Below are 20,944 nucleotides of genomic sequence, written 5' to 3'. Positions count from 1 at the left end.
CACACTGGTACATATTTCTGAGACTTGCACTGCATGTAGCAGACAGTGTGGGCACATCGTATGTGTACAAGTGTAAGAGTTTGTGCACATGAGTGTTCCACGTACAAACTTTCACAGGCAGGACGCACATACGTATGATGTATGTAGAACACACTACAAACAAGTATACATGTGACAGAATACATACTGTACGTGTACCATGTAGCGAGTAGATTGTTTCAACACGTGACAGTTCATGCACTGCAAACACATGACAAGAATGTACACACGTGTAAAGTACGTACCCCCCCACGGAATGTTAATACACAAAAGTGTATGTCCACGTGATAAACAGTACTATTGTGTAAATGTGTGCAGTACGAAATGTGTACGTACATAGAACATGCACAAATATTGCCCAAGCGTCATAGAGCACACAAAATACACACGCGCACAGAGTGATTACTTTCCAAAAAATAACTACATACAACACAGTCGTCTGTGTTGTATGTGTGTCCCCACGTGACATACAGTACGTACAGTGCCCTGTGCACTGTACACGCAACACGTGTGTTGCGTGTACAGTGCACACCGTGTACTGTACGTGCAAAACACACACGACACTGTCCACATGGCAAGAGTCCAAACGGTGTGAGTCTATTAGTATGTACTGTGTGCTACACACGTGTGCTGCGTGAATACTAATGTACAATGAGCAGTGTATTGTATCATAAAATACACTGCGTATTGGACAGCATGTTGTGCATGCATAATACACACAGCATATTATCCAAGGCACATACTATTTATTGTGCATGTGTGTGTGAGTGTGTACACAGTGCGTGTGTACACATTGAACTCGGGCCAGACACCAAACACGCCACATCATGACACACGCAATTAACAAAGTACACATATACATTTTTCACACATGGACACTGTACATACAATAACATGAGTGTGTTCAGAGTCTGTGTCTCTGAAATTCGTTTTAGCATCAGCAGCCAGGCTCAGACGACAACAAACAACGATGACGATGATGATGCTGGTGACAAAAATACTGTATCGTGACACAAATCATGTTGGTAACTCGTAATTATGATGGTGACATGATGCTGATGATGGTGACATGATAATGAAGTGGATGATTATGATGATGACACGCTTGCTGCTGAAAATGAAGCTTCTGGTGTTAACTATGATGATGATTATGAAGCTGGTTATGAAGAAGTTGCTGCTGATGATGATGATGAAGTTGCTCCTGCCTCTGATGCTGAAAATGCTGCTGTTGGTGTTAACTATGATGATGATGATTATGAAGCTGGTTATGAAGAAGTTGCTGCTGATGATGATGAAGTTGCTCCTGCCTCTGATGCTGGAAATGCTGCTGTTGGTGTTAACTATGATGATGATTATGAAGCTGGTTATGAAGAAGTTGCTGCTGCTGATGATGATGAAGTTGCTCCTGCCTCTGATGCTGAAAATGCTGCTGTTGGTGTTAACTATGATGATGATGATTATGAAGCTGGTTATGAAGAAGTTGCTGCTGATGATGATGAAGTTGCTCCTGCCTCTGATGCTGGAAATGCTGCTTCTGGTGTTTACTATGATGATGATGATTATGAAGCTGGTTATGAAGAAGTTGTTGCTGCTGCTGATGATGATGGAGATGCTGCTGTCGGCAATTATTATGAAGTTGATGATGAAGCCCATGAAGTTCCTGATCATGATAACCACGTTCATGACTGACGATGATGATGTAGAAGCTGCTGATGTTGCTGCTGCTGATGATGATGATGAGGAAGCGGTTATCGATGCTTATCATGTTGCTGAAGCTTCCACACAGATGACAGTGTAGACTGTATGTCTCTCACTAGCACTAGCAGCAGTAGCAGCAGCAGCAGCGGCTCCTCTCTTGTCTCCAGCTCCCGTCTGCTCGTGAACCCTGACAGCCGGTCGCTGCCCGGGTCTCGCCTCTCCCGAAGACCTGCTCGACATGACCCTCTGCCCTTCTTCCCAGCAGAAGAAGGAGGAGGAAGGGGGTGGAGGACACCCCGGGAAGTAGTAGGCGGCCAGAAGACCACCGACCACCAAAGCCTCTTCACACGAACACCACCACCATCAGCAGCATCAGCATCAAGCTTCCACAAAACGGCACCCACGTCTGGCCGCGTAGTCCCGTCGGGGCGCCGGCGGCAACAAGACGACTGGCAGCAGCAAGAGGGTTGCCAGCAGCAGCAGCAGGAGAAGAGGCGTGTGGCCGCATATTGTGGGAGAGTCACTGCCTCTCGCTCGCCTCCCGCCTCTGTGCCCTGTGTGGTGCTGCTGCTGCGGCCGCCGCCGCCGCCGCTGCTGCTGGTGGATGCCCCCCGCGTCCCGTCCCACCAGGCCCAGCCGCAGATTCGTGCGCGCGCAGATTCGCGTGGGCTCCGGGACACCCCCCTCCCCTCCTCCCCTCCACTCCCCCTCCTCCCCCACCACTCCTCCCCTCCTCCCCTCATCATCCTACACCCCCTCCCCTCCTCCTCCTCCCCTCCACCCCTCCCCTCCACCACCCCTCCACCCCTCCCTTCCCCTCCTCCTCCACCCCTCCTCTACCCCTCCTCCACCCTCCCCTCCACCCCTCCTCCACCCCTCCTCTACCCCTCCTCCACCCTCCCCTCCACCCCTCCTCCACCCCTCCTCTACCCCTCCCCTCCTCCCCCCCTCCTCCCCCCCTCCCCCCTCCTCCCCCTCCTCCCCCCTCCCCTCCTCCTCCACTCCTCCCCTCCTCCACCCCTCCCCTCCTCCTCCACTCCTCCCCTCCTCCACCCCTTCCCCCCTCCACCCCTCCCCTCCTCCTCCCCTCCTCCCCCTCTCCTCCTCCTCGCCCCCCCCCCTCAACTCCATTCCCCCATCACCCCCCGCCGCAAAAAACACAGCAGCCCCCCACCCTCCATTAGCTTGTAATGAGTGGAGGGGGCGCCGCGGGGGGCTATCAGACACCCACCCCCCACAACCCCAGCAGCCCCGCCCCCCTCCATTAGCTTGTATTGAGTGGGGTTCTCAACGCCACCCCCCGTTCCCCCCGACAGCCCCGCCCCTCACCCTTGTATTGAGTGGGGGGGGGTTGCCGGCATCGCCCCCCCCCCCCATTGGCTTATACTGAGTGGACTTGACGAGCCCCCCCCTTTCCCCCAACAGCCCCGCCACTCACCCTTGTATTGAGTGGGGGGTTGCCGGCAGAGCTCCCCCCCCCATTGGCTTATACTGAGTGGACTTGACGAGAGCCCCCCCCCTTCCCCCCAACAGCCCCGCCCCTCAGCCTTGTATTGAGTTGGGGGGGGGTGCCGGCACCGCCCCCCATTGGCTTATACTGAGTGGACTTGACGAGCCCCCCCCCTTCCCCCCAACCCCGCCTTCCTCCTTGACCCCTCCGTGACCCCATCCTTCCTACGTGTGCAGACATTTGTGTTGTGTTTTTATTTGTTTACGAATTGGAAGTTATAGGGTTGATCACGGTGTGCTTGCGATACTAGTAATAATGGTATTGGTAATAATTGTGCTCGTGACGAAGAAACTATGAAATACTGAGTTGTGTAATGAGGCGGGGGGGGGGAGGTTTTGTCTCGTTGGTCAGAGTGACCATCATACTGACCAGTGTGGTGAAGTATGGTCAATAAATCACCACCACCGACAAGGCGTGGGAAGACTTTCATCCAGCAGTGGATTGGACAAAGGGCTGTAAATAATTATTCATGTTAGTACGCTTGTGTCCGAATGCTAAAACGGACTGGCATTAAACCACGTGGGTGTTTTAGATAAATGTTTCACCAATAATGCAACTTGTAAACATTGTACCTTTAAAGTCAAGACATTTATTTATTTTTATCGACAACGCGTCAGAGAAGACGGCCCCAAAGGTGATGGGGTCGAAGACATTGCAGGTTTGGGGAGGCCTTCATTCAACAGTGGATTGACCACGGTTTATGATGATTTGTGCATTGTGAAATCAATTTTTAATACATTTATTTAAAACCAAGTGAGAATTTACTGGCAAAAAAGTATTTTTTTTCAGGGGCGACCTGGTCTTAAACTAATATACACACCACATCGATGTCAGAAATAAATTAACAAAATTATAACTTATTTTTTTATTAAGTAATGATTAAGATGTAGACCTTCTGACACACTTGACCATGAGATGCTAATGAGGGGGGTCAACTGTTGGTAATGATGCACAAGGTCAAACAACACAAACTCCGCCACCTTAATTCACAGTGCAAAAACGACAGAACTGTCAAATAATAATAGGTTTCACTCTTTATGGCAATACAACAGGTGTTCAAGATGTTCAAACGCCAAATATAAACTTTTATCAAAGAATAAAGTTCGCATTAATCATCACACTTGTGGTGAATAATTCAAGCAAACATGATCTGATAATATATGGCAGTCTTATGAAATTTATTGACCTACACCAGACAGACTTTTTTAGGACCTAGTCTCAGTAGGAGTGTCAAACCAGAGCACGCCAAAAGGCGAACAGCAAAAATAATGCCACTATCAGAGCATTTATAGGTTGGGGTGATCAGCTACAAAATGGTGCCCTTTTGCCAGTATCAAAGTGTGAAAAAATAACAATAGGTTTTACCCCTTCTGGCAATAAAACAGGATGTGTTAAGATGTCCATATACCAAATAGAGGAATCCCAAGTTCGCATCAACCACACGTACTTGTGGCGAACATGCAAAAACTAATAAGATATGCAGTGTCTTTGAAACTGATTAGCCTATACCAGAGACAGCTTTCTTTAGGGCCTATTCTCACCACCAGTGTCACCACGATCAGAACTGTCCTGAAAATTGCACCATTTGCTGCTGCTGTGTGAGCAGTAGTGCAACAAACACAGTTAACAACAATCAACACATTTTGTCAATAACACCGAGGCCTTAAACACAGAAATATATTAAACGAAATGCAATCAACGACGTTTCGGGCAATGGCACTTCTTCACAACACAGAAGCCAGAGGTGCTGAACTTGTTTTTCACCGTACGTTGCTAATCGGAGGTGCTGTGAATGTGCATTGTCCAAAACGATGCCCATTATAAACGTTTTCTTTTTTTAAGGCGGTGTTATTGACGATTCGTCAACTAAAATCTGCAATGAACTACGTTTGTGGCCGATTAGTTGGGTCCCATTTACGCATAAAAATCCCGCCTCTCAAACACCGCAATTAGCTGTCCCAAGAGCAGCTTCCAACCTTTAACGTTTCCAAAGATCGACACGCTTAAAACATTGTTTCAAGGTCAAGAGGTAAACGTGATCAATGCTGATGCCACCACAACCAACTCATCATCCCTACCGTCTGCTAGTTTTCCCCTAAGTCGTTTCTAAAGTCGACATAAATTGGCATCCCTCCACCATGCTCTCGTTCTATTCCAAACTTCTAAGATACATCCTTTTACATCCTGCACGTTTGCCATCCATCGACATGTACTTTTTTTTTTACTTTGTCACATTTACAACGCTTTAATGCCACGTTTCATTCAGAAACCTCCGAGCTCTTGACAAATACAGAGCTTATCTTATCCACGTAACACTCAAACATTATCTAGCATATGTATTCAGAATGGCCAAAAAGCTTCTGAAATGCTCAATAACCATAACTGATTGCCGGATCCAATTAAAAGCAACTTATTTAAAAAAAAACATCGGTTGTCTACAACATGCGGATGTAAACTTTCGTCGTCTTTTTCAAAACGAAACTTTTCGCATGGAGTTAACGTGACCCACGTGGACGAATCTGCTCGCGGGCGAAACTGCTGCTGGCGCCACCCGAGCTCGTATAAAAGCAACGACCGGGCGGGTGGGAGGGAACAGTGGCGCGGCCGCCATCGTTGCCTATATCTATCCGCAGCATCGTCGTCGTCTTCTTCAGTTAAATCCGTCGGCATCCTCCGCCATCGGAGCCTCCTCGTCGCCTCGTAACATCGTCAACCGGAAGAGCGGGAAGTCATGAGCCGTTTCGTCGTGGAATATCGACGGCGTGGCGGCCGATGGAGGGAGATATTGGCCGGCGAAAACAAACGCTTTCCCTTGAACTAAAATGGAGCTTGGCTTTGACCACCATGTTGAGAATGGCCTCAGAAGCTTTGAGGAATGACAGCCTTTTGGTGGGAAGAAATATAAAAGCCATTACCCGGCGTGACAGGATTAATATTTTTTGCCATTTTCACTCATGAGCTTGAAAATATACGTGTTTGTGGTTTTTTTAGTAAGTGTGCTTTGTTATATTTGCAATGTCATGCATGGATTGTAAGCAGCACTTGCCTTATACACAGCGTGGTTGGATCATGCAGTTAATTTTTTTTTAATTGAACTACGTTTCGTGATGAGTTAACATTGACCTAATGTTTTGTGCATAACAAGCATTTTTAAAAAGTTAAAACCATGCATCCGATTAACGAATATGAAATGTTATGAAACGAGACATTCTTGCATTGAACGGCAGTGTGAACCACGAACTCAGCTGCATGGAACGAATTACATCTAAAAAGCCACACTAGATCCCTTTTAAACTCTAAATTATCATGAGTTGTGCCATAAAACCACGATGTTTGTGGCTTTTATCGCTGGACCAACGTTTGGAGAAGCGGACCCATCGGTCCAAGGTGCCCTGGTCACTCCGATACCAATCAATGTACCGACAATTTTAATGTTTTTCTTTAAAAAAAAAGAAACGCCCTTTTAAAATCCCACCACATCTTCGACCACGAACGCCTGGATCTAAACAACTTCGAATTAAATCCATGGGAAGCTGGTGGCTTCATTTGCTGACAAATTAAGGGATTTTTGTTGTTGTAGGACCATCCCCACATTCTCTTCTGTCATATCCATCCTGCTGGGATCTTTGTCCACGAAGCGTGGAGTTCGTGGTGGTTCTTGTCCACAGAAGCTTGTGGATCGCAAAGGTAAAAAGGACAAGGCAAACAACATGTACACGCCACCATTTCAACATTTGCGTATTATGGCTTTCGTAGATAGTACACAGCACGTTATTGTTTTTTCAAGCCATAGAATAAAACATCTTTCGCATAAAAATCAGTAAATGTTTACGTTACGGTGCTACTGGAGTGGTTTTCCATGACATTCCAGATGTCCACCGTTGTAATACACTCGCTTTTTGCTCACATATAACATTTCTTTAAATTGTTAAAATATTTAACAACTTCCCACCACCAACAAACGCGATGCTAAATATCCACCACCCCCCGCCCGCTATAAACAAAAAAAATCCAACGTTGAATTTCGCTTGGGCTTTACCTCGTGATGAAAAAATAACAAAAAAATTAAGCCACGAATCCAGCTGCGAATGGTTTTTTTTCCACCCCCACCAAAAGGAATCCTCGAGAAATTTTCCACTGCAACACTTGAATCACCATCACCTCCCTGCGCCATTGTGCCACTTTCCCCCACGGCTGACAAGATGCCTCCTCCATGGCTCGTGCATTCCCTCTTCTTCTCTCGTCGGTATCCAAGACAGGGGCATGGCTCCTGCTGCTGCCGTGCTCCTCCTCCCTCATTCCTTCATTCCCTCATTCATTCATTCCTTCCTCCTCCTCCCACCCCACCACCCACACCCACCCAACCCCGTTCTTCTTCCTCTCGACGAGAAATTCGTTAATATTTCTCATCCACCCAACGTTAACATTCACCCACTTTGACTCCACAAGCGGCGGGTGATGTTGGCTCAATAGCAACAACAAAACCACCGCAGCCACCACCACCACCAACCAAGCGACAACAACAACAACCAGGAGGAGAAGAGCTGAAGGGGAAAGGCGGCGGCTGTGGGTGGTTGCATTGCATGTAAAGCAGCTGTCCTCTACACGGCGCCAGGCAGCCTTGCGCGGGCGAGATGTCCTCTTTCTTCACCAACTCACCATTCACCACAATACGAAGAAGATGCCTCATTCTCTCTCGTCAAGATTTCGTATGGATGATGGTCGTCCCCAGAGTGTGCGACTTGGCACACAAGGAGGAGCAGGAGGAATGGCGTTGTTGGAGTTTTTGTTGTTGTCCTCCATCACCCAACAACCACCACCACCATCAACAACATCGCATTCCAAACCTCGGTCGCCAGACAAGCAGGATTTGGTTTTCTCGTTTGCTGCTGATGCTGCCGTTGTTTTTGAGAAATTGTTTTAGCTATACAGCCGGTTAAAAAGAGCGACAGAAGGGGGGGGGGGCGATGTTTGTGGAGAGGACTTGACACGAAGAAGAGGCGAGGCGCATGGAAGCTTCCAGTGATGAGTAAGGCGTTGCCCTCTGGCCGTGCAGCGAGCCTCATGCCTCGCATTGCGGCTTGGCTTTGCCGGTGGAGGGGTGGTGGTGGGGGGTGGTCGTGCAGCCACCCGCACAGCATCTATTCAATAGCTGCACTCTTTTAAATACACCGCCACATCTTTCGCAACTCCACAATCTTCTCGCTGCACACCGCGTTCATGCCTTGCACGCTTGACACATCATTAGCCGCTGCTGGAGATTGTACATTTTGACGCTGCGTGGCATGGATTGCTTGCACGCCGGATGGACACCTAAAAGCGTAGCCGCACAGATGGTGAAACGTCCTGCTACTGCTGCTGCACAACTGGACTCGTAAACTGCTCGCCGCGGGGTTTTTTTTTCTCCTCTGATTCGCACCACAAAGCTGCACACAGCCACTGCCACGATTTTCTAGCTGCAAAATTGACACGCGCACAGCACAACAAGTCTGTAAGCTGCACCCTTGCCACGCACCACAATATAACTGCGCATTGACATGCACCCAGTCTACAGATGCACAGGTTTTTTTTAAAATACAGTACATCCTACAGCTGCACATTTGTACTATACCAGTATATACTGCATTTTACGACTGCACCTTTGACACAAACAGATGGATTTAGCATATCCTGCTTATTTAGCTGCACGCACTTGCACGCCACAATCTTCAAAGCTGCAACGCTTGGCATTAACTCCACTATTCCTAAGCTGCGCGCTTTTGACATCTCATACACAGCCTATATCATCGTAGTAACAATACAGTCCCCTTGATTCCTTGACCCCCACTTGGTGTCTTGTCCCCAGGCTCCTCCTGGACTTCGCAGATCCCCTTGCCTCCAGGACCACGGGCTGCCGGACACCAAGACCCCAACACGCCGTCGACCCCCTTGGGCAAGGGGGTCGACAAGAGAAGAGGATTTCTGGAGGTCACCGACTGCTAGCTTAGATGGGTCCGTGGTGATGTGTTTGTGTGTTTGCGTGTGCTTGTGCATGGCTGTGTCTTGTGTCCGTGTGTGCATCTTTTTCTACGTCTAACCGCGTGTCTCTGTCTTCTGTGCGAATGTCTATCGATTTGGCTGTATGTCTGTGTGCATACGTGTGTGTGTACGTAAGGTTCGTTGGGTGACTCCATGTCCGAATGCCTTGTGTATTTTTATGCCTGTACGGTCTGTGTGTACTGCCTTAATAGGTGCTCAATAGCCGCACTTGCCCTCGCAGTCCCATATAAGGCAATCTATGCAAGTGTTCTTTGTGAGTCTTTCAATGTCTGTTGTACGTCGTGTGCGTCTATATCTCACGTCGAGTTCCGTCCACCACGTGTGTTAATAATGTGTCTGCTGTGGGTCTCTACATAGTGTCAGTAACCCTCTTTTTTGTCAGTCTTATCGTGTGCCTGTGTGATGACCGTCTCCACGTGTCTACGTCTGTCACTGCCCGTGTGTCCGTGATTGTCTCCGTGCGTATCTTGCCAACACACAGTGTAACCCCCAGCTCATAATTAAAACCCCTTGCACACATCTCATCGCCGCACTGCTGCTGCTGCTGGTCACTCGTCGCGTTCTGTACCACCGCAACAGTTCTGCGCGCTCACGTTCACTGCTGCACCCAAAAAAACGAGGTCGCATTGCATAACCAGGACCAGGACAAACAACAGCAATCTGTGGTGCCTGCTGCCAACGTAGCGCCGTGTCCAGCTTTAACAATGCCCTCGCCGAGTTCTTTTAGATGGCTGCGAGGAGATGTGGCTTGCACGTGTTAAGAAGAACTATCCGCCTTGGTTGTGTCGAGACTGTGTTAAGCGTTATGAGTCCGTCACCCGTGTGTGTGTGTGAGTGATGCCGGCGACTGTTAGAACTCGTGCGTGATAGTGGATCTTTCCTTCGTCTTTATGTGTTATAGACAAAGGTGTTGTTTAAGGCGGTGACTGTAAGTGCGTCTTGGTGTGTGACTAAGGCTGACCTGGGGGGGTGGGGTGTGTGTACGTGACGACTGTAACTGCGAGGAGGTTGTGATTGTGCCGGGTGTGTGTAACGTGTGTGGCTGTGTGTAACTTTTAGATATGACTCGTCTATGAATCTAATGAATTCGCCTCTCCACGGCAGGCTTGCTGATGAAGATGATGGTGGTGGTGGTGGATGATGATGGTGGTTGATGATGGTGGTGGTGGGGGGGATGGTTATTCTCGGTTTCCATCACGAACCACAGCCCCAGTCGACTTTGTTCCCAAGCCCCAATCGCCTCTGTCTCACCCGGGACAGATGCCTCGTCGACAATCGTGGCCACGCCAGTGGTTTGTTGAATTTTACTTCCATCGTTATGAAAAATCGCCCCACTCTCTACCGCCGGATGAAAGGTCTCTTCTGCCAAAACACCGTCGCTCGCGAGTTCCCGCAGTCGCTGCCACCGTCCCATCTCGGCGCATTTCACCGCTCCATCTCCGTGCTTGGAGGCCCTCTTTGACGCGCTCTCCTCTCCGCTGGCATTCCGGCACCGGATTTCACCCGACGGTCAGCGTCCCATCAGGCCCAAAGTCCATTTTACGTTTTTCCTTTTTTAAGTGGCGTCAGATTTGTTGTTAATCTCTCCGTCACGTCTTTGAACTAACGCTTACACAATCCGAACGTGGAATTGGGGAGAGGACAAACACAAACGGCGGACGGTCTAGTGTTTTTGTGACCGCCCCAATATAATCGAATTGGCTGTCACTGGGGAAGAAGACACGAGATGGTGAAAGAGTCGGGGTTGGTGTTGGGGTCTTGGCGAGGGCCCCCTTGTCTGAACCACTCAGCCTCCGGTGTACACCCCCCCAAAAGCTGTGGTCCATGACCACCGCGCATAAGCAGAGGCTGACGACAGCACCGAGCGAGATTGCGTCAGGGGAGAGAGGAGGAGGAGGGGAAGAGGAGGAGGAGGCACCCCACCCCCCTCTCTCTGTGGGGGAGGGGAAGAAGAGTGGAGCAGCGAGGGGTATGGGGGAAGGGTGGAGGCCGGGGTAGTGAGGGAGGGGAGCCGTGGAATAGGTTGATGAGGTTAGGAGAGAGAGGGAGCAGGGGAGTGGAGAAGGGAGCAAGGTTTTATTCGCCCGGCCGGGATTGGTGATGGGTTTTTTTTTAAAGATGTATTTTTTTTTAATCCAGTTTTCACCGTATTAGTTGCATGGCTTTTTAAAGCGTTCGCGTTTTCTGTCACCGTGGCTGTTGTTTCTCCGCGATTCGTGTTGTGCGCTGACCATGTTGCAGCGTCGAAGAGCTTGCTCCACGACGGATGGCGTTGCGTAAAGATCATCATTCTTACCTGGGGCTGCGGGGGTCATCTTCGTGTTTGAGAGTCGCAGGGACAGAATGGGGGAGCAGGGGAGAGAGAGAGATGGAGGAATGTATGATGGGGGCTATGGGTGGGGAACAAGGGGGTTTAGGCTAAGGGCTAAGCGGGGGATGGGAGCATTGTGAGTGCAGGGGGGGTGTGGGTTTGACAAGGGGGGGGGGGACATGGAGAATGGCTTTTGGAGTAAGGAACTCAGAATCCTTTGCCGGAATGCACCCAGTCATCTCGTGTACAGTGTTAGAGGGTGGGTGGCAGGAGTTGTGGGGGAGAGGCACAGGGAGGGGGTTGGTGTTCGAGGGTGGGGGTTGCAGTGGTGGAAGATGAATCCCACCGCAGCAGCAGCAGCAGTGAGTCACGGCAACAACATCCAATGTTGTACTGTGCTTCTATGGCGCCTTGCCTGTCGAGACAACTGCCGTGGTTCTCCTTTGCCTTTAAGTCTCGCCGAGTCTCCGTCCAGATTGACCAGGAGATGGCTTTGTTTGATGCGCGCTGGTGAATTGCTTGACTGAACCTTCGGAAGAGGCATACTTTCAGTCACCAGCGTGGTGAAGTATGGTCAACATTTCCCCCCACATCACGCACGGGCGTGTGGAGGGGAGGCCCTCATCCAGCAGTGGATGGAGAAAGGTACATGTATACTGTACAGGACTTGATATTTTCTGGAACGCTTGGAGTTTGGGAGAGTCGGCGTAAGGCACTACCACGAGAGTACAAGGTTTACGCAAGTACGCATCTCGTTATGTTATTGTACTCTGTGCTCTTCTAATCATATTCACAGGTTTAGAACTAAAGGCGAGATGTACGTGGCGTGCCAGAATAACACCCAGACTCTTTAACGGCAGAGATTAAGCACTGCATCGTCAAAGTAAATGTTATGGATCAACTTACGCCGTTTGCAAGAGTAGACCACGACGCGCTAAATATGAAAAAAAATACCGCAAACTTATTAAATCTATCTACGTAGCAATCAGCACCCGCCTTCTGCGAAAATGTGGCCAGGACCTTTCTGAAAATTCTCGAGAGTCGGGGTGGGGGGGGCTTTCCTGTGTAAACGGAACATGTTTGAGTGTGGACATGTCCAGTGAGACGAAACGTAGACACGGGTGAGTCAGGGAAGGGAGGCTGGCTGGGTGGCAGTGAGCCATCGTGGGGTAGGATGCAGGAGATGAGCCACGGTGGGGGAAGGGAGGGAGCCGTGGGGAGGGAGCCAGAGGGAGCCGTGGGGGGGGGAGCCAGAGGGAGCCGTAGTGGGGGAGGGAGTGAGACGGCGGGGGTGAGCCATGGCAGGAGAGTGAGCCACAGGGCGGGAGGGAGTCAGCCACCAAGGGGGAAGGAGTGAGTCACCACGGGGGGATGGAGTGAGCCATAGCGGGGGAGGGGAGGGATGTGTTTTTGCTGGCTGGCTGTGCCATGCCGCAGGCTGATCCAGAAGCAGTGACGTGAGACAGCGCATGGTGAGACGTAGCACCTCTATACTTCACCACGCTGGTGGCCTGGGAGGCTATTGCCGTGCTTGTTGAGGTAACCCCCGTCTCGACATGCCGCATACAGCATCAGCAGCCATCTCTCTAGCTCGTCGTGTTTGTCATCGTAATTTACTTTTGTTTAAAAAACGTATACAGTGACATGCCGATCCACTGCTGGATGAGGGCCCTTCCCAACGCCGTGCTGTTCTCGAGGGGTCTTTTTAACCATACTTCACCACGCCGGTCAGTGCGAGTAGGTGAAGTCAAAACAACGGTGGTATTGAATGTCTAATATTTGTTGATCTCAAGATGAGAATGCACAAATGTATCGTTAATCGAGCTCATCATTTACGCATTCCGGTTAGGCTAATGAATTCATCGGTGTAATTTTCACGCTCGATAACCGGTGGAGAATTATGCCGTTTTGAGTGGTGTAAAGATGTCTAAAATGCAAATAAAGGACTTGGGTCAGACCGGTCTAAACCGGCTTGGGAGCTCGAATTCAGCGTGCCGATGTTTCTGTGTGTGCGTCTGTTGTGCCGTGTCAGCCCTTGCGTTACTAGAGCTGTGCGTGACATGTTGACACGTGTGCCGTGACCTGTCTCAAGCCACTGGGCTTTTCCACGTGCGGTGTAGGTTGGTTTTTTTCTTTAGTGTTTGTCGACCGGAACCTCCTTATCTCATCCACCATGGTCTATCTACCGCTAGACGAAGAGGCATCACCCCACGTCGTCGCCATCTCGCGACCCTGCGATGCGAAAGTCCACTCTTAAGCTGCTCCTCCTGTGCTCGAGCTGATGTGTTTGTCTCGACCAAACGTCCATCGGCCGTGTTCTATCCGCTGCTGGATGAAGGCGCCTCCACAAGCCGTCACCATCTCCCACTGTGCTACGGAGACGATTTTGTAACTGCATCTGCTCGGTGGATGTACAGTACTCACGACTAAATAGCCACGGTCCCTTAAGGTGTCTTTTGCCCAAAGCCATTTCTCTTCGGAGTCAAAGTGACCTAACGTGGGTTTCGTTATGTAATGCTTGTGTTCCTCTTTCTCGTCTCTCGGCGAGATATTCCAAGCATGCGCCTACCCTTCTATGCTTGTTTTTCTTTGTTATACCCTTTTTCAGAAGGATACTTCAGTCGACATCACGTATGTCTATACATGCAGAGGTCGACTTTAATCTCACTCTACGTGAAAGGGCTCGTTCTATGTTTTGTCTGCACGTTTAATAAGTGTGGTGGTTAGAAGGGGGCATCTATAATTGTGACCTGACCAAACCCCCCCATCGATGAAGAATTCCGAGCTACACGTCGCAACAACGGTCACCAGTTTTTGGACGCAGCATTTCATCGTCTTCTCGACATTAAAGGACACCGATTAGAAGCGACTCTGGCAGCTTCACTCGACCAACGACCATGTCACCCAGATCTGGCCGATCTCATCTCGGAAGCTGCAGGCTTGAGCAGGGTTAAGACTTGGACGGGACACTATCGCATGGGAGATCGCAGGTGTTGCGGGTTTTTGGCTGCAAAGTAGCCAGGAGATGGCCGTGCAGCCGTGGATTTACTGCATTCACCCGTCGCCCACATCGTAATGTGTGGTGGGTTTTTTTTTCTTCCAGGTTCTCCCAGTTTCCTACCACACGAAGCCAAACACGCGCGTCAATTGAATTGGCCAAACATCTGGATGTAGCCTGCGACCCTCTTGAAATAACTATTGAGTCTGCGAGGCTTTCCTGAGTAAAGTTGCTGGTTATCGCCCTGTTTCCGGAGTCTCCATCGTAGTGCGTTGTCAACTGTCGCTGCATGGCTTTACACGAACGTGTACGAGCAGTGACATTCGAAAGCCGCCTTGTAGAATTGATAATGCTTCAGACTGGTGATGGACAACCCGGGGGACACAGTTACTCGGTGAGTATTAATGGCATTTTTTAATGGCATTTAACGATTCCATGATTCTTCGCCATTCAGAGGCTGCATTACATTCAGTCATCAATTATTGCGATTGTGGCCATGCAACCCAATCTATGGACCATATCGTAAAACACTGAAACCTGAGCTCCTACGGAGGAGTAGCAAACCTCCATGACCTCTCCTGAAGCCCTCTCGTCATGGCTAGCAGACCTCGACATTGGCATCTCGTTCTTGAACATATTGCTGCCATACACGAGATAAAATAGAACCGATTGTTGTTTACCGTCTCGTTTGCATTATTTTGCCCGTTGTAGATTTTTCGCGGCTTAAAATGATCACCCACACGATTTGACGCCATCAAAAACGCATTGCTTCACGCGCAAAGCCTTATAGCATCTGGTGTTCCCAGGCAGTCTCGCCATCGGAGTAACTAACCAAGCTTTAAACAACAAAAAGCCAGCAAAGCTTCTGACATCTGGCGTTTTCAGACTGAAATAAAGCCTATAAGATAGTTTTTTTTTTGTCTACAATGGTAAAATATTACCGAGATCACACGGATGGCGCCTGCATGTTGAGCCTTGTGGATACATCCAGTCCGGCACTCGCTTGGTATTACAGCAGCAATCATCGCCCCCCCCCCCGCTTACTGTAAGACCAATAGCCCCAGGTCACTATTGCCAAGGCGACTTTCCTGGTCTCGCTCGAATTCCCACCTGCTCCGACAAATTCCATTTCCAACGACAGTACTGACCATTGTTAGCGAGCACCTATTGAGGGGCTGGCACGGCGCACAAGCGGGTTGGGGTTGGTCAGCCCAACGCACGACCGCCTCGGTTGCCAAGCACAGGTCACCGGGTTCATATCGTACACATTAAGTCAACTCGCACATGTACAACGTGTACGTACACACACACACACGCGTATGAATAGACGTCGTTGCGCACAAAGAAAACACCAACCAAGGCACTCACCTACAACAAAGATAAGGATCACCCTTTAATTCCACATGGGCTGTTTGGGCAAGTTGGTCTCAGCGAGCGCCTAATGAAGGCCGGCTGCCTTTGTCTCCCCAGTGCCAATGTTTTTAAACGCCGCATGAGGTCGTTCAACCGAAGCGAGACGACCACCTCGATGCCCAGGAACAGGTTCAGCACTTCGCCACTGATGTTGACCGTGAGCGGGAATCGAACTCTGTTAGCCGGGGTCTAAAAACACGGCGCGCTAAACCCCATTGCCCCACAGCTCCCTCACAGCACAAAGACAAAGGAACGCACGCACACACACACGCACACACACGCGAGCCGTGTTCGCGGTGTCGCAACATTTCATGTGACCACAAATTCCCCTCCACCCCACCCCAAGCAACAGCCCAAGCAGAGAGGAGAAATCCGTGGCAGCGGCGTGGCTGCCAAGGTTACAGGGTTTTTAACCCATAGCTCCCCTCCACGTGGTCGGTTGTCAAATTATAAAAAAAATCGTGCCCGGTCATGGCTTCCACTTTTGCTAAATGTTTTATCAAAACAGAAAATGTGGTTATACTTGGTGGGGAAAAAACCTCAACACAATTTCATGTTTTCTCCTAATCATGAATGACATTGTTGGCTTGTATACATAGGCAACAAAAATCTGCGCAGCTCCATTTCATGTGATAAATATTTTTAATTAGGATTTAATAAAGAAACCATGGGCGTCTTGTACGATCTATGTTTATCCAATCGGTTGTTTTGTCATAGTAAGTTCAGGTACGTCTCGTATTGTGAATATAGCGGCCTCTAGTGGCCGGAATGGGTCGTGATCGTTCAATTGTTTTTAATGTGTTACTAATCAAGAAAACATTCCTACACCCTCGATTCAGAATAGTCATCGCTAGATTGCTGATGGATTTAAATCAATTACTTGATGCATAGGTCGGTGTGTAAATGTCAGGGGCATTAGCACAGTCCTTTGAGCATGGCGTGCCTCCCTGTTCCTGATCAGCCATGGGCAATCCACTGCTGGATGAAGGCCCCTCCCCAAGCCGTCGTGTCACCTCTCACGATCCACCCGAGCTCCTACACACGAACCCTTTTATTTGATCCCTCCAGCTACACCACGGGTAACGTCGTACTCTCTTAAACACGTAGGAAAAGCTTTCACGACCGATATTCAACATGAATGATTTTGGGTTTGATCGCGAAAATATAAATGTGTCGTAATCCTCCACCAACAACGTAAACAACGCGCGCCAATTAGTTACTAGTATAGGTGTATAGTAGTGTATAGTGTAGTGCATGGTAGTGTATAGTGTAGTGTACAGTAGTGTGAGGTGTCCAGTAGTTCAGTGGAAAGTAGTGTATAATGTAGTGCATAGTAGTGTATAGTTTAGTGTAGAGTGTAGTGTACAGTAGTGTAGTTTATATTAGTGTAGTGTATAGTAGTGCGTAGTGTATAGTGTAGTGTATAATGTAGAGTATAGTGCTGTGTATTGTAGTGTATAGTGTAGTGTATAGTAGTGTAGTGTAATCTATAGTGTAGTATATAGTGTAGTGTATAGTGTAGTTACTACTTCAGCCCACCCGGTGTGTTTGAGAGTAAATCCACATCATTTTACAATTGTGAGTACGACATCCAGCATCAGCCGCCGATTTCTCCAGAATAGTCTTGCCAGAGTACAGCGTGATTCAAAATGATAGACCCAATTTCAAAGATATAGCGATTTCAAATCGAGTCCATCTTTTTTAAACACCCTGTAGTCTTGCAAATCTCCCGACGATGCTGCATATAATTACTAGCGAAACGGCACGGTACTCAAAATATGATTGCTTCTTTCGGTAAAGTCACGTAGAAAGGAAATAATAAAATAATACAAATCAAACATCGTAAGATTTGTATCTTATATAATAATTTTATCTAACATAATACGAATTTAATCTTAAGTTTTATTTTTATTATTTTATTATTTCCCTTCTACGTTACTTTACCGAAAGAACCAAGAATATGAATCCATGCAGTCACGCAAGCCTTAAATCGGTACTCAAATTGTCAACATTGTGGATTAAAATCTCCCAACGCACCGGTGGGCTGAGGTGGTAACTAGAAACAGCGTGCTCTCTCTCTCTGTGTCGGACGCCTTCCTGCCCGGTCCCTAAAGGAAGCAGGCTTCCGCAGATTTCTATCTCTCGCATAATTAATCGCGATGCTGGGCTTGAGTCGACCGTGATTACACGCGCGGACCGCATGACTGATCCGGACCAAAATGAATAAACTCGCTGCGGTACGGAACAGCCTTCAGTTCTGTATTTTCACATTAAAAAAAAAAGATTTGTATTAAAGTCCATCGGCCTAAACGTGTGGTTAATCCAGCCTCTTCGTCGACGTCTGGACATCGTGGAAGAGCAGGCCACGTACCCCTCCGTACAGCAGAAGGATGAGCTCTCCAATCCCCTCCAGCGGAGGCCCTTCCACCAACAGCGAGTGGCGCGACCCGAGCAATTTCAGGGCCGCGCCTTTACCAGAGACCCCATAAATCGTTCTGCACTTGCACGCGAAGCAGACCGTTCGCCCTTGTGGGCCCTCATCAGCAGGGTCAGGCATTGCTGCTGGCACGTGTGCAATGCGTTTGCCAATCCACTGCTGGATAAGCGTGCCTCCCCACGCCACACGGGTCTCGTGCACACGGGTTTTGATTCCTTACCCGCACCCATACCCGGCCGCACCAGGGTCGCAATCGGGTACCCGTACCCTACCCGATACCCGGCTACCCGTACCGCCGGGTATAGGGTAGGGTACGAGTATCGGGTACCCGATTGCGACCTCTGGGATGAAGCCACGTTGCAGGCGCGGGTGGGTTGATTCTAGGAACTTGAATTGTGAGAAGAGACAAGACGTTGGGAAATGAGTGACAAACGGTGACTCACCAGTGACTCACGGGCTACCCGTACCCGGCCGCACCAGGGTCGCAAACGGGTACCCGTACCCGGCCGGGTACGGGTAGCCGGGTATCGGGTAGGGTACGGGTATCGGGTACCCGGTTGCGACCTCTGGTCTCGTGTGGATTAAAGTGGGCAAACCTCGCCACGCCGGTCAGACCACGGTGGGTTGCAAGACAACAATATGGATTTTGCTCCACTGCCCTCTACTGCCCACGATGTGGTGCTGTAAACTTCGCCACGCATCTCAGCACTTGCCCCAGTCAAACATTCCAACGTTGGGCAAACGTCGTTGGCGAAATGGTTGGAACGAACGTTGATTGGGCCACACACACACAATAGATAGCGACACCGCGGAGGGAGAGTGGCAGTGACGACGGCAGAAGACTGACCACGCGATTCGTTTAAAAGTGCTCCAAATTCTTTGGTTCTTTCGGTAAAGTCACGTAGTTAGAGATTAAATAAAACAAATCACGTCGTTTCGATCGCAACACAAGCGGTCGTCATCAGGCTGTGTTGCGATCTAAACGTCGTGATTTATTAAATCCTTTATATTAAGTTCACTTGCTTGCTTGCTTACGACCGTGCAAATCTTTCGGTCGTGTTTTAACCCACTTCCCGTGATCCAATCGAGCTGACATTTTGCACACAGACTCGTTGTGCGCGACAATGCATTTTAGTGAAAACATTTTTCCAAAATTTTACACTTTTTAGGAAAAAATAAATTATATTTAATTACCAATTGCTTAATGGTGGCAGCCATTCATCTGACCCATAGGTGACAGCCATCTCAAGCCAGAGGACGAGAGGACTCTAGCCGCCACGCATATAAAGGATTTATAGTGAAAAACTTTGTTTTTACGGGTTAATTTTTTTTATTTCTAACTACGTGACTTTACCGAAAGAACCAAAGAGTATGGGTACCTGCAGTCACGAAAGCTTCGATTCAAGAGTGCTCCAAATCTTTCAAAAGTACGCTCCTAGTGGTGCCACGTTTTCGCCAGAATATTCCTTAACTCGTAGAGAATGGAGCAAGCAAACAAGAACAACCTCACAATACACATTATCTTGGCATTTTGTTACGTAAAAAGCGGATTACTTTGCATGATCCGAGAATAGAATTGTGAGAAAAGTATGACAATGACAGCTGTATCTTTCTGGATTTTAAGCTTTTGGGACAACCGTAGCAAGAAAAAACTGCTGTGGTTGTCCCACCTGATGACGATTGCTTGGGTTGCGACCGAAACGTCGTTGATCTATTATTTTTCTACCCTACGTGACTTTACCGAAAGAACAAAAGAGTACAGCTGTATCTTATACTGGTAGGAACCACCTGGTTCCACCAGCCCACAGGGGATTATTGTGTCCGTCCGTCGTGCATCCAAAAATGTGAGGGGTGGGGCTGGGTGGAGAGGGTGGGGAGGGGCTGGCTGGGGAGGGGAGGGTGGGGCTGGGTGGGGGTGGGAGGGGTGGGGCTGGGTGGGGAGGGGCTGGTCACCCCGTGGTGCCCTTATAAAACTCAACGTTTAACCTACTCACGCCGGCTTGTGCCCGCTCTCACAGTCGGGCATATTTGCGGAATACACCATGCCGCCGTTGACCCTGGCCATTGACCGAGCAACCCAACGTTCCTACCAGCTCCCTACGCAGGAATGTGTTACGTTGCATAGCGACGGGTTAATTTCACCACGCGTGCCCCACGCCTGCTGTAACGCGAGGTCATGAACACAAATCGATAATTATAAATCGTAGGTTTGATGATACTGTTTAAGCAGCAGCTAGGCTTCAGTATGGGGGTTGATATTACTTAACATGCTAGTCGTGATACCCACGCTATTAACGTTGATACAATACATCAAATATTCAATTCTGAATTAACTATTCATACCAAAAATTATTATTCTAGGGCTATGATCAGCTGTCTAAAGCCAGTTAAGGATTGGCGTGGGCAAATTATGTATGATTGAAAAAATTAAGTATGATTGAATGATCAATCATCATTCATAACATTAATCATTGCCACTGCGTAACGTACAATCACCCG

The 20,944-nt window shown here is 48.9% G+C and overlaps 1 protein-coding gene and 1 long non-coding RNA gene across 2 annotated transcripts in view; both read right to left on the bottom strand.

The window, feature by feature from the left end:
• LOC144945453 (histone-lysine N-methyltransferase SETD1B-like) overlaps positions 1–2,396 on the bottom strand; it is a 31,891-nt gene extending 29,495 nt beyond the window's left edge. The window contains exon 1 of the mRNA XM_078873969.1: positions 1,854–2,396. Within this exon, the coding sequence (XP_078730095.1) occupies positions 1,854–1,977 (124 nt within the window). The 5' untranslated portion in view covers positions 1,978–2,396. The remainder of the gene's footprint in view (positions 1–1,853) is intronic.
• A 2,781-nt stretch (positions 2,397–5,177) lies between these two features.
• LOC144945273 (uncharacterized) lies at positions 5,178–8,218 on the bottom strand. Its single transcript, XR_013639646.1, has 2 exons — positions 7,287–8,218; positions 5,178–6,918 (listed from the first exon to the last, which is right to left on the bottom strand). It is a non-coding gene; the product is annotated as an uncharacterized LOC144945273 (long non-coding RNA).
• Between the last annotated feature and the right edge of the window lie 12,726 nt (positions 8,219–20,944).

Source organism: Lampetra fluviatilis, chromosome 37 (assembly GCF_964198595.1).
Source record: "Lampetra fluviatilis chromosome 37, kcLamFluv1.1, whole genome shotgun sequence".
Classification (NCBI taxonomy): domain Eukaryota; kingdom Metazoa; phylum Chordata; class Hyperoartia; order Petromyzontiformes; family Petromyzontidae; genus Lampetra; species Lampetra fluviatilis.
The sequence above is the reverse complement of the archived record's forward strand: the minus strand, read 5'-3'. Positions and strand labels throughout refer to the sequence as shown.